The sequence below is a fragment of the Molothrus aeneus genome, chromosome 7 (assembly GCF_037042795.1).
Source record: "Molothrus aeneus isolate 106 chromosome 7, BPBGC_Maene_1.0, whole genome shotgun sequence".
Lineage (NCBI taxonomy): Eukaryota > Metazoa > Chordata > Aves > Passeriformes > Icteridae > Molothrus > Molothrus aeneus.
Genome location: NC_089652.1, coordinates 38,639,561 through 38,652,500, shown reverse-complemented (window position 1 = coordinate 38,652,500; position 12,940 = coordinate 38,639,561). Strand labels below are relative to the sequence as shown.

Here is a 12,940-nt window from a genome sequence, read left to right as displayed (position 1 = left end):
CAGAACGTAGGAATGAAAAAGGCTGCTCTGACTGTGGGTCACAGGAGGAAAGCTGCTTCATTGACACTTCAACTGGTTAAGCATTTAACTTGACTCTTATTAAATGATTTTGGAACAAGTCTAGCATACATCACCTACTGATATCAGCACCTGATTTTGTCACCTAGCAGAAGCAATATTTGGAAAACAGCAGATCTGTCAGCTTTGAGCAGTAACTCCAGTGTTTCATCCCGGTGTTTAAAAGCCTCTGTGGTGACACACTGCAGGGCCCATGCCGAGCTGTTGCTGAAATTAGTCACAATGCTGTCTCTTCCTGACAGCAGCATGTAATAGATCCAAAGAGAGCCCACATGTGGCAAACTGAACTTTGGAAAATGTTAATTTAGCCCACTACTATCCTTGAAAAAGAATTAGGTCAGTAGAGTAGAAATGCAGAAATTGTCCTCTATCAGAAATATCATAACAGCTTGGCATGATGTTCAGTTTACAATTAGAGAAGATAGAGACAAATATGACAGTAACACAAATATTTGGTAACTGGAGAAGGAGAATGCATACAAAATGTGCTGAAATCCATTTATGCTTTTTTTTTTTTTTTTTTTACCCTTTTGATGTTTTTCCTCACTTGTATTTTTAAGGATTTGGATTGCTTTGTTTGGGTTTTTTTGTTTGAGGTTTTGACTAATTTGATTTTTTGTTGTTTGCTTGTTTTTTGGTTTTGCCCCTTTCTTAATTTCACACCTTTTCCTTGCCATTTCACTGCTTTAGTTCAAAGCTATCTTAGATACAAAATTGAACCAGCTGCCAATCTGGAAAAAGTAAAAATCTAATAAATGGAAAAGGTTTTGCATGAAAACATTTAGAAACAAAACACACTAAGGATCACCAGCACTGCTTTACATTTTCATGTGGCAGCTTGCAAACACTTTCCAGCTTTGAATTTCCAGGTTAGAACAGGGGCCAGCATCTCTCTCAGAGAAGCAGCTCTGCCAGCCTGCTAAGGCAGAAGGGGCTGGTGGAGGTCCCAGATAGGTCTCAGCCCACACCTGTGCACAGCACAACAGGCCTTCAGAAACAACACTGACACTTAGGGAAATTGCAGACTTCTGATTTTGTTAAGCAGTGTGCTATTTTTTAAAAAATGATGTAAACACAATTATGATCTCCAGTTCTTAGATTGGAGAGGTCAATTCCCAGTGCATCTCTCAAGGTTTTGCATGACATGAAACAGTTTAAGCCTACTATCTCTGCAAGTACTCCATAAGGTGAAAAGTGATTCTGATTTAAACAGCACCACTTGAGAGAAAAGCAGTGATTTCCATCGCCTACCCTCCTGCTTGGCTATACTGCTGCTGTCATCAAGAAAAGGCAACAGATGAAAAAATTAAGTACTATTTATTAAATATTTATAAAATGGTGAAAAGCTGTAAAAAGCTAAAAATATAACTGTGTTAAAAATGCATGTACTTCACACATATCGGTGCAGTGTTTCAGCTGCCCGGGTGGCTCCGCCCCACGTTGGCATCCATCTGTGCTGGGAGGCGGCAGCAGCAAAGGGCGGCTCCTGGCGCGCTGCCCGCGGGGCTGCCAGCCACACTCGCGTACCCTGCGGGCTGCCTGCGCTGCTTCGCTCGTCCTTTGGCTTCCACTTGGGAATCCGCGCCAACAACGCACTTACAACTACGGGCACTATATGGAAAACTCAGTGTAACTTTAAACTCTTAGTATAGGGGATTTCTCTAATAAAATGCCATGTGCCAAACTCCATAAACTTGTATTACCCCTTACAAGCCACCGGACACCACAAAACCCAGTATATTGCTTTTCTTCTTGAGACAGGTAAGCAGACATTTTCACAAATATTTTAAGTAAGTGAGGTAGTTTTCAGTCTTCAACTTTTCTAACAGCTATTTTCTTGAATTCACCGATATAACTGATTCTTCTACCCACTCTGCCAGACCCTGTACCGGGAGCCTAAGCAATCCTATGCTCCCCCCCAAAACAAATTAACCAGCACTGCCACCAAAAACAGGTAGTCCTGGGACTTGCTGGCTGTTTCCAGGTGACCCTGGAAACCACTAATTCTCCAGGTGTGAATTCAGAACATGTCTGGAATACACTAATCATTACAGAGGCCTCTTGAAACTGTCCCATAACTCTTTACAGCAAATCTGCATTTTTTTAATCCTTCAGATATTAATAGAGGTGAATAGCTATCAGTGAAAATATATGTATAGAGGACATCAGCACCACTAAAAAGCCTTTAATTCCTGGGACAAATGAAAGTAAAGTCATCAGGACCTGTACCTTGTGCTGGCGATACTTGGTGACTCTGCTCCAAGCCTACATCTCTCTAGCTGATTAGCCACAATTTGCCTTTCCACTTCCAGTTCTCTGGTAAGTCTTTGAAATTGAAGCTCCTGAAATTTCAAAATAAAAAGAAAAGCATTCTTGATGTTAAAAATGGGTGTGGATTAACTCTGAAACAATCACTGATTCATCACAGCTGTGTGTTTTGACTCTTCCTTAGGTGAATAAACTACAAAAGTGGAAATTAAATGGGTCTTTAAATCAGTGATTCATGCAAATATTGATTTATCACCTGTTACAGAAAGAAAAACATGTTTAAGCATTCTTGGGTTTTATTACTCCTACAATTAAAATTTTTGTGTCTTCTTACATTACCACAGTCTAACAAAATCAGTGCCAATAAAGTCAGTCTTCAATTTAACCTATAAACAAGGAAACCGGAAAATATCCTAACCTTTCCAATCACAAACCTTCAACTCCTAAGTTATTCTACATTCTGACAGTAGTTGGAAACCTTAAGATTTATAACTTCAAACTGGCTGAGAGTAGAGATGTGCTATTTCACCTTTTCTGAGTTCAGCTTTTTTTATATTTCTTGGTCAAGGGTACCAAACTTCTTCAGCCTTTTTAAGAGGCTTTTGGGATGCAACACTGCAAGGGTGATGTGGGAAATACCAGTGCTGCACAGGACAGGTGTAACTCAAATCTGGAACCATTTTCTAAAGCTCTCTGAAACCCAGACTATGTCACATCAAAGGATATTGAGGGTGTTTTTCTCCTCAGTTAGCTTTTATTGACCAGAGAAGGGTTCTATTGAGCAATTGCATTATTTTTCGAACTGATACTGTAAACCCTCTGAAGTTTAGGTACAACATCTAAAAATAGATGAACACCAATATTTAGTGATCAGATGAAGCACCAAGCAAGTCTTCTAGAGAGGTCAAGTGCAGCACAGAGCACTCGTTTGATGTGAAAGCTCAAATGACTGATGGGGTTTCTCCCGCGTGTGACTCACGTTATGGTTCTGCCCAGCAGCTGTGTGGAGCCAGGGATATCAGCTCCTGCAAACTGCTCCTTCACCCCCACGGAATGGGGTGGAACCATTTCCCTTTCACCAGCCACTCTCCACCCCTGCCCTTCCAGAGGATACATGCGATTGTGGACACGTCCAAGCATTTCTGATAACTCCCTAATCAAACTGAATAAACACCTTAACATCCCCAATTTTGGCAAGAAAAAGTGGGTTTGCATCCAGGACATCTTTCCTGTTCCTCCAACTATCAAACCAATATTTAAACAGCAATGTCATGGATGCAAACTGCAAATCCGAATCTATTGTTATTTACGGATCTTTTAATTAGATGAATAAAATTAAACATGCTAGCCATTAATTGCTTCCATTCAACCAATCTGGATTAATTTCCCTTTCCATTACAGATAGAGGCATTAATGAACACATTATTCTAGAAAACATCTTGCTGCATAACATTTCAAGTAATAAATTGCCCATTTAAATAAAAATCCCTGGTTTTTGCCCCACACTACAAAAATTCAAAGGCAGTTAAAACAGAAGAACTATACTTCTATTCTTCTTGAGAGTAGAAGAGGTGAATGATGTAAGTGGACAACACAGCAATATTTAAACTACATTTAAAAGCAAAACTCGCTTGTATTCTATCAGAAAAACTGAGATAAGGAGAAATAGGAGAAAAAGCCACCAAGCCTCATTTGGCCTCTTCAGAGACACTTGCACTGCTGAGTTGGGAACAACACCATCCGCTGTCTATTTACATTGATCCTCACTTTATCTGGGCATTGACCAGAGAGCCACAAACTGCATAGTGCACTGAACAGCAGAGGGGTAAGAGGCCTGCAACTCCTCTGCCAGTTTTAAATCACGCTGATGCTTAGGAAGATCCAATGTGCTTTTGCAAGTGCAAGTATAGTAAGAAAAAAAAATCCAGCTCTGTTTTCTAGTCTGAGTATATTCTGGCATGCCCAGCCTGGGAGTCCAAAGAAGCAGCAGTTTACAAACTTTGAAACCATGAGTGCTGATTTGTGTATGCACCTTCTTAAATTTGAGATCTGCAGCAGGTGCTATGTCTTAAATACCTGCATAAATATACAAGACAGATAGTTTTAGACCTCCCATCTTTTTACAGCTGGAATACCTCATGCTTTAAAACTTTTTTCTTTAACCTTAAATCATATTATTATTATTATTATTATTATTATTATTATTATTATAGAAAACTAATTCCTAACCAGCTCTAAATTAATCACCTTTCTAGTTTATGCCTCCTTATAACGAAGTTTCATACCACTCTGAGTGCACTTTGGACATACCTCCACAATGGGTATCTATCAGACAGCACACTAGTTCTGGCAGGAATCTATTGGAATTTGTTTCTCTCTCCAGGTTCTCTGGGAGCACTGGGAGAGCTCACTTCTTGAACAGGATGCTCCCTGCACAGAGCTCTGCCCTGGGCACAAATCACAACACACTGACGCCTACAGCACTGGCTACTGACAAAATGGCATTGCAGGACTCAAATACAACTCTTAATAAGCTCATTAGCACTTGCAGCAGAACATCTATGTGGCAAGCACATAGTAAAATCAGACACAAAATTACAGAACATACTGCCATACTGCATCCCAAGGAGCAAACAAGCCTTCTTAGACACACTACATTGGCTCAGCCAGAACTACTTTTATTCAAAACTATTCAACATACATTGAGGGAAAAAAAAAGTAACCTGTAATTCTATAAACCTCTTTAGCAGCAACTACTTAATCACCTTATCAAACTGCAGGTTTTATGTTCATAACCTAAAATTCCACTGCAAAGCCACAGGCCATAATTCTTAATACGAAACTACAATAAAAGCCTTAAGCACAATTTCAGCTCCAGATGAGGAAGTGCACACACATGGGGCAAGAAAGCAGCTTGCTTTGGAAAGCAGTTGTACCAACTGCAGGCAGACAGGCTGCTGTGAGTGAAAACCAGAGCCCAGGACATCACAGAGCTGTCTCATCTCCTTTTGGAGGCTGCAGCTTTTTCAGAGGGGGGCCAAACCCTGCGCTGATGTTGTAGTGTTCGCACCAGGTGACAAACCGCTCTTCCTGGGTGAGCTCTGCCCAGCAGGAACCTCACTTGGGATGACATTTCACTGCAAGGCGAGGCCAGCTACACCAATCTCAGCAGCTGAATCTTCCTTCTATGTAAAAGCTCAGTGTCTCTGGTGGCTCCAGGGCAAGGGACAGCAACCACCACTGTGCTGGCCTCTTGCCAGCAAATATTTGAAAACAAGTAAGTGATGGGAATGCTGTTAGCACAACTGACCATGAAGACTGCCATTCTCCTGTTGCAGGCGCTGGATAATAAAAGGGGGTTTGGGGGCAATTCTGTGCCTTCTATCTGCATCCTATCATGATACCATGTTGCAGATTCACTTTTTTGATTTATGTTAACGGGGAACTTTTATCCCTCAGTAACATAGATGAGAATAAGGACTCTACATTCACCACACTGAAAAATAAAAATTACTTCCTTCCCTCCCTGTTGTGATTTGAGGACCTCTGGAAAAACAATTTTAAACAGTGGTCCAGGTGGCCAGTGAAAGGTTTTCTACTGACAGCTCTGCAAGAATCAGTAGCAATTGCACAAGCAATGAAGAGAAGTCACAGATTCCTTTTGAATGGTTCATGCCTGGCCAGCCAGACCCAGACTGGGCAGCTGGACATCAGAGGGAGACAATGCCTCCAATGAGCAAAGGCATCTCTTGCAGCTTCTTGACTTGACCAGCTCTCAGTGGCTGCTGTAGCAGGAGGCTGGGCTAGGATGGGCTGGCACTCCCATCCCAGTAACACTGGGATATGCTAACTTGCTTCAAATGCCAAATGTCACTGTCTACAAAACATTATGAAGGTAACTGTAAGCTGAACCATGAAGTGTTTTCTAATCTCAAAAGTGTTGTCTGTTGAACGATTGAGCTGAGCCCCTTTCAATAGCTCAAGTTACTAATCTAAGAAAGCATAGCCTGCATTTGAGAGGAATATTTTTACCTTGTGTTTACTATTTCTTATTCAACTGTAAACACAGTGCAGAGCCGCACAACTTCCATCACCTGTGAAAGTTCACACAGTGCTACAGAAAAGGTTATAATATTTTGGATATTTTCATGATACAAATGTGCAACAAAGAAGAGGACAAACAAAACAGAAGCTGATTTATACCTTCCTTTATATTAACCTCTTGCACTCATCTATGCAAAGTTCTCTGTTCCTACCTGCCATAATTCAGAGCTAGATCAAGCAACTCACTACTTAAACCCACACTGAATACTGTATTTTCCAAAATGGATGTCATACCGTAGTGACCCAATATTTAAATTCTCAACCAGAATGCATTGCAGAAAAAGCCTATACTTCAAACTAACCATATTAGAGCAATCTTAATATTTTCTGTAAAAATTAAGTTTACTCACGCACACAACTGCATTTGCATGCTTTCAGTATCTCAGTGTCTTCCAAAACAGAAGACAAAAGATAAAAAATTGGACAGTGTAGAGAGAATCACAGATTACAGGATGTGAGATGACACAGCTACAATTACTGGCTGATCACACTTACTCTGTATTCAACAGCAGCAGACCATTAAAGCCCTTAATACTTTTATGCATGCATTGTTCACTAGTCTGGTACAACAGTTTAGTGCTGCTCTAGCTGATGAGAGATCAAAATTTTAGCATTTTATAAAAAGCTTAGTGTTGCCAGTGGCAGGAGGGAAGAATGGCACTGGAGGCATTCCCGGACTGCCTCTGACACATCCTCTCTGGAAGCTTTGTGACAACACTCGGGCAGCTCAAGTCAGTGCTGGAGCCGAGGGTACTGCTCTGCCAGCTGGGCACCAGGGTGAGCAGGCAAGCTGATAATCTAAACCAAGGGTGCTACACAAGGTGTCAGTACTCCAGCACACGGCAGAGGCCCCCACAGCTCCAGATAGGCTCTTTTTCAAGGGGAATTTCTCCTCTGAAGCCGAACAGTACAAAGGAGAGAGGAAAATTAACTTCTGGGTCATCATATGGATAAAGGAGTACAGAGAATTTTGATTAAGGAAATGAGCTGGCTATTTCACCTGAGACAGCAGTGGCATTAAATTTATTCTAGAGTAAGACCTTTAGGAAGCTGACATCTCAGACTTGACTCACTGAAACTAAAATGCTGGTAAACAGCAGAAACTCTAAACCTCAAAGCTCTAGGATTAAGTAGGCAAGAGTGACCTATGCAATTGAACACAACACTAAGAGAGTTGGAAGAAAACCCCAGTTCTTCCAGCCATTCACAAAATGTTGATCAAGATTTTTGTTTCACTCCTGCCAAACTTGGGAGTCCATTCAACAAAAAGTACTGCCTTCGATTCAGAACTGCCACACATGAATCACCTAACTGATCACTAGATGCATGCAAATCAGAATTCCAAAGTTTGTGCCCAATTACTGGAAGTTCATTTAGTAAGTCTCTTTTCAGGTATCTCCATGAAGTGATATGCCTACACAGACTATTGAATGTACAGCACTACATATCTGAACTGTAAAGAAATCTCCAAAACTTAATATCAATAGTTCTCAGTCAAAAAGATGTTTTAACATGCAATAAAAATTGGCAGAATGCATTCTTCCTTCTGTTTCCATCTGAAACACACAGAGGTTTGCTCCCTGCTCCCAGACCCTATAAAAAGCATCTCAAAAATAATGTAAAAATTTGTACTTAAACAATAATGAAGGAAAAAAGCGAGGTGCACATTCTCTATTTATACAATACAGTTCAATGCACTTACACAAAAGGAAAGGATTTTGTTGAAGTCCTGAACAAACATGTTTTTCTTCTAGAAAAACATGTAGAGAAACCCAAGTATTTTTCATCTGAAAGCATATCCAGTCATTCTTACTCTGTCATCTATTTACTAAAGAAAAGGTGAAGAGTTGCCCATCTCTAAGTGTCACAAACAGCTAGACCAAACTAAAAAACAGCCACTGCTGCAAGTGCTTCTGTCTTAGCAAAGACATTAAAATCAGCATATTCCAGTTACTTTTGAAAACTACATTGATGAGTGGTGTTTCCTGCAAGACCTTTTCTCAGCCCAGCCACTGAAAAATAACGTGCTAAGCATGAAATTCAAAATTCCAAATGATCCCATTTAATCTTGTCAATTCAGCAGCAGCTCATTCCAAATCCAGCAGTATACAGCTTGAACACAGAAAATAGCAATGATTTCACAAACCTACAAGGAGCAGTTGGCAATTAGCTGCCCTACATTCCAAGCCCCCCAAAATACCATCCTGCCCCTACAATTTCTAATAAATTGTTATTTTAGTATGAAAATACTCAATTTACTTTTAACTTGCATAAGAGATTCCCTACAGAACTCAACTAAACGTCTATGCAGGATTCAGAACTCCCCAGGATTCAGAAGTATAGACATGTTTTACTTTTATTTAAAACTTATTTCAGCAATTCCTAAGATACTTCTACCCATGACGATATGGAAGCCTTGTAACCTTTTAGAAGGGAAATTCATGTTTTAGGGAAAAAAAAATCTCAACTCTCCTCTAAAACAAACCCATAGAAAACAATTCCCTCCCCAAACAACAACAAAAAAAAAGAACCACAAAAAACCCAAAATACTCAAAATCCATCATCAAATTTACCTAAAGACAAAAATATGAAAATATGTTACTTAGAGCTTCATTACAATTAGTCTTGGGACTCTCATGCACTCAAAAAGGAATTCGTCTATTAGAATCCCAGGATTCCTGGGGCTGGAAAAGCCCTCCCAGCCCATGGAGCCCCAGCTGTGCCCATGCCCACCCTGTCCCCAGCCCAGAGCCCTGAGTGCCACCTCCAGAACTCCTGGGACACCTGCAGGGATGGGCACTGCAAACCTCCCTGGGCAGCTGCAATCCCTGAGCCCCCTTTGCATGGGGAAATTCCTGCTGTGCCCACCCTGAGCTGCCCTGGGCCAGCCTGAGGCCGTTCCCTCTGCTCCTGTCCCTGTGCCCTGGGATGATCCCAAATCCCCCCGGCTGTGCCCTCCTGGCAGGAGCTGTGCAGAGCCACAAGGGCCCCCTGAGCCTCCTTTTGTCCAGGCTGAGCCCCTTTCAGCTCCCTCAGGAACTGTCCAGGCCTGTTCCCTTCCCTGGACACACTCCAGCCCCTCAATGTCTTTCTTATATTGAGGGACCCAAAACTGTCCCCAGACCTGGAGATGTCCCAGCAGTGCCAGCCAGGGGAGGGCACTGCCCTAGTCCTGATGGCCACACAAGTTTTGACAAGGGCCAGGTGCCTTTGGCTTTCTTGCCCACCTGGGCTCATATTCACTTTAAAACAAATCTTGAGCTTTGTCAGAAATGCACAAAGCTATCGTGATCTAAATTTCTTCACAGGTTACACCTCTTCTGCTTGTGTTATTTTATAACGCTATGAGTGAATTGAAATGTTCCTTTCCTAAAACATGACCAAAGGAGATTGACCCAGCTGTCTGACACCTGACTCAATGAGAGACTGATCAGAGTTTAGACTACACACTCCAATTTGGTAAAATAGTTGCTTTAAACTAGAGGTCCTAGGAAAAGGAAACAAATGGAAACAAATGGGAACTTTTCTTAGAAGCAGCTTGTAGGGGTCAAAGGCTAATTGGTGCCACTTTTTATATAATCATAAACTATTGTCTCATGCCTATGGCAGAAAGCTTGAAGCAACTGAATACATTTATCTATCTTAGAACTACTGTAGTAATTTTAAAAGTTTTTATTAAGTTAAAATCTTGCCCAATTGGCAAATAAGAATAAAGGCTTTTCTTGATTGTGTTTCCATTGCAGCGTTTCTGAAGTACTTGGGTCAGGGTGTGGCAGCTCTATTTTACAAACACTGACCTGCTGCACCTCGCAGCAATTCCTGTACCAAAGGAAACAGCAAACAGTGTAGCAGTTTCTGTTCAAGCTTAATAAAGTGAAGAACTTCACTGGAAAATATTCTGTTCTGGGCTTTCTGCCACACAGGAAGGGTGTTGAACATGTCAGTGTCCTTAATTATTATCAACAGAAAAAATACCAGAAAGCAGCAGTTCAGCTCTTAATTCTTTCATATTATCACTTCCAAGACTGAAGGACAATTTAAATCTTCCTCCCCTCACACTCACTTTATGTGTCTGTAGGTTTCACAGTAAGGTTCCAATTCTGAATTTTGTGCAACACGGATGATAAATGACAATTTAATTTTTTTTAGCTTTCATCAGAATTTAGTTATGTAATAGCAACATATTTAATAGCCTTTTTATAAATGGAAAGAGGAAGAGGTTTTACCCTCCTTTTGAAAAGAAAGATATATTCCATTATAATTTTTTCTCTAGGACTAATAAAAAGATACAAACATGGCTTGGGCAGGCAAAGAAACACTAACAAAAGCCTTAAGTGCACACACATGTCTGGAGCTGTTCCCGATAGCACTGCCCTGCCTTCTCACTTGGTAGGATCCAGTACAGCTGGAGCACAGAGCTGTCCTGGGCAGGGCATCCCTGCCTGGAGAGCCCAGCTCTGACACTGCCACTGCAGCTCCTGGGCACAGCATCCCTGCCTGGAGAGCCCAGCTCTGACACTGCCACTGCAGCTCCGGGGCACAGCATCCCTGCCTGGAGAGCCCAGCTCTGCCCCTGACACTGCAGCTCCTGGGCACAGCATCCCTGCCTGGAGAGCCCAGCTCTGACACTGCCACTGCAGCTCCGGGGCACAGCATCCCTGCCTGGAGAGCCCAGCTCTGCCCCTGACACTGCAGCTCCTGGGCACAGCATCCCTGCCTGGAGAGCCCAGCTCTGCCCCTGACACTGCAGCTCCTGGGCACAGCATCCCTGCCTGGAGAGCCCAGCTCTGCCCCTGACACTGCAGCTCCTGGGCACAGCATCCCTGCCTGGAGAGCCCAGCCCTGACACTGCAGCTCCTGGGCACAGCATCCCTGCCTGGAGAGCCCAGCCCTGACACTGCAGCTCCTGGGCACAGCATCCCTGCCTGGAGAGCCCAGCCCTGACACTGCAGCTCCTGGGCACAGCATCCCTGCCTGGAGAGCCCAGCTCTGACACTGCAGCTCCTGGGCACAGCATCCCTGCCTGGAGAGCCCAGCTCTGCCCCTGACACTGCAGCTCCTGGGCACAGCATCCCTGCCTGGAGAGCCCAGCTCTGCCCCTGACACTGCAGCTCCTGGGCACAGCATCCCTGCCTGGAGAGCCCAGCCCTGACACTGCAGCTCCTGGGCACAGCATCCCTGCCTGGAGAGCCCAGCTCTGACACTGCCACTGCAGCTCCTGGGCAGGGCATCCCTGCCTGGAGAGCCCAGCTCTGACACTGCAGATCCTGGGCACAGCATCCCTGCCTGGAGAGCCCAGCTCTGACACTGCAGCTCCTGGGCACAGCATCCCTGCCTGGAGAGCCCAGCTCTGCCCCTGCCACTGCAGCTCCGGGGCACAGCATCCCTGCCTGGAGAGCCCAGCTCTGACACTGCAGCTCCTGGGCACAGCATCCCTGCCTGGAGAGCCCAGCTCTGCCACTGCAGCTCCTGGGCACAGCATCCCTGCCTGGAGAGCCCAGCTCTGCCCCTGCCACTGCAGCTCCTGGGCAGGGCATCCCTGCCTGGAGAGCCCAGCTCTGACACTGCAGCTCCGGGGCACAGCATCCCTGCCTGGAGAGCCCAGCTCTGCCCCTGACACTGCAGCTCCTGGGCACAGCATCCCTGCCTGGAGAGCCCAGCTCTGCCCCTGACACTGCAGCTCCTGGGCACAGCATCCCTGCCTGGAGAGCCCAGCTCTGACACTGCCACTGCAGCTCCTGGGCACAGCATCCCTGCCTGGAGAGCCCAGCTCTGCCCCTGACACTGCAGCTCCTGGGCACAGCATCCCTGCCTGGAGAGCCCAGCTCTGCCCCTGACACTGCAGCTCCTGGGCACAGCATCCCTGCCTGGAGAGCCCAGCTCTGCCCCTGACACTGCAGCTCCTGGGCACAGCATCCCTGCCTGGAGAGCCCAGCTCTGACACTGCCACTGCAGCTCCGGGGCACAGCATCCCTGCCTGGAGAGCCCAGCTCTGCCACTGCAGCTCCTGGGCACAGCATCCCTGCCTGGAGAGCCCAGCTCTGCCCCTGACACTGCAGCTCCTGGGCACAGCATCCCTGCCTGGAGAGCCCAGCTCTGCCCCTGACACTGCAGCTCCTGGGCACAGCATCCCTGCCTGGAGAGCCCAGCTCTGCCCCTGACACTGCAGCTCCTGGGCACAGCATCCCTGCCTGGAGAGCCCAGCTCTGACACTGCCACTGCAGCTCCGGGGCACAGCATCCCTGCCTGGAGAGCCCAGCTCTGCCACTGCAGCTCCTGGGCACAGCATCCCTGCCTGGAGAGCCCAGCTCTGCCCCTGACACTGCAGCTCCTGGGCACAGCATCCCTGCCTGGAGAGCCCAGCCCTGACACTGCAGCTCCTGGGCACAGCATCCCTGCCTGGAGAGCCCAGCTCTGCCCCTGACACTGCAGCTCCTGGGCACAGCATCCCTGCCTGGAGAGCCCAGCTCTGCCCCTGACACTGCAGCTC

At 45.2% G+C, this 12,940-nt stretch overlaps 1 protein-coding gene across 7 annotated transcripts in view; it reads right to left on the bottom strand.

The window, feature by feature from the left end:
- PKP4 (plakophilin 4) overlaps positions 1-12,940 on the bottom strand; it is a 69,976-nt gene that overhangs the window by 26,532 nt on the left and 30,504 nt on the right. For 6 of the 7 annotated variants that reach the window (XM_066554024.1, XM_066554019.1, XM_066554020.1 and 3 more), the window contains exon 3: positions 2,308-2,420. The exons of the other annotated variant lie outside the window; for it this stretch is intronic. In XM_066554024.1, coding sequence (XP_066410121.1) covers positions 2,308-2,420 — 113 coding nt within the window. The remainder of the gene's footprint in view (positions 1-2,307; positions 2,421-12,940) is intronic. 7 annotated transcript variants of the gene reach the window in all.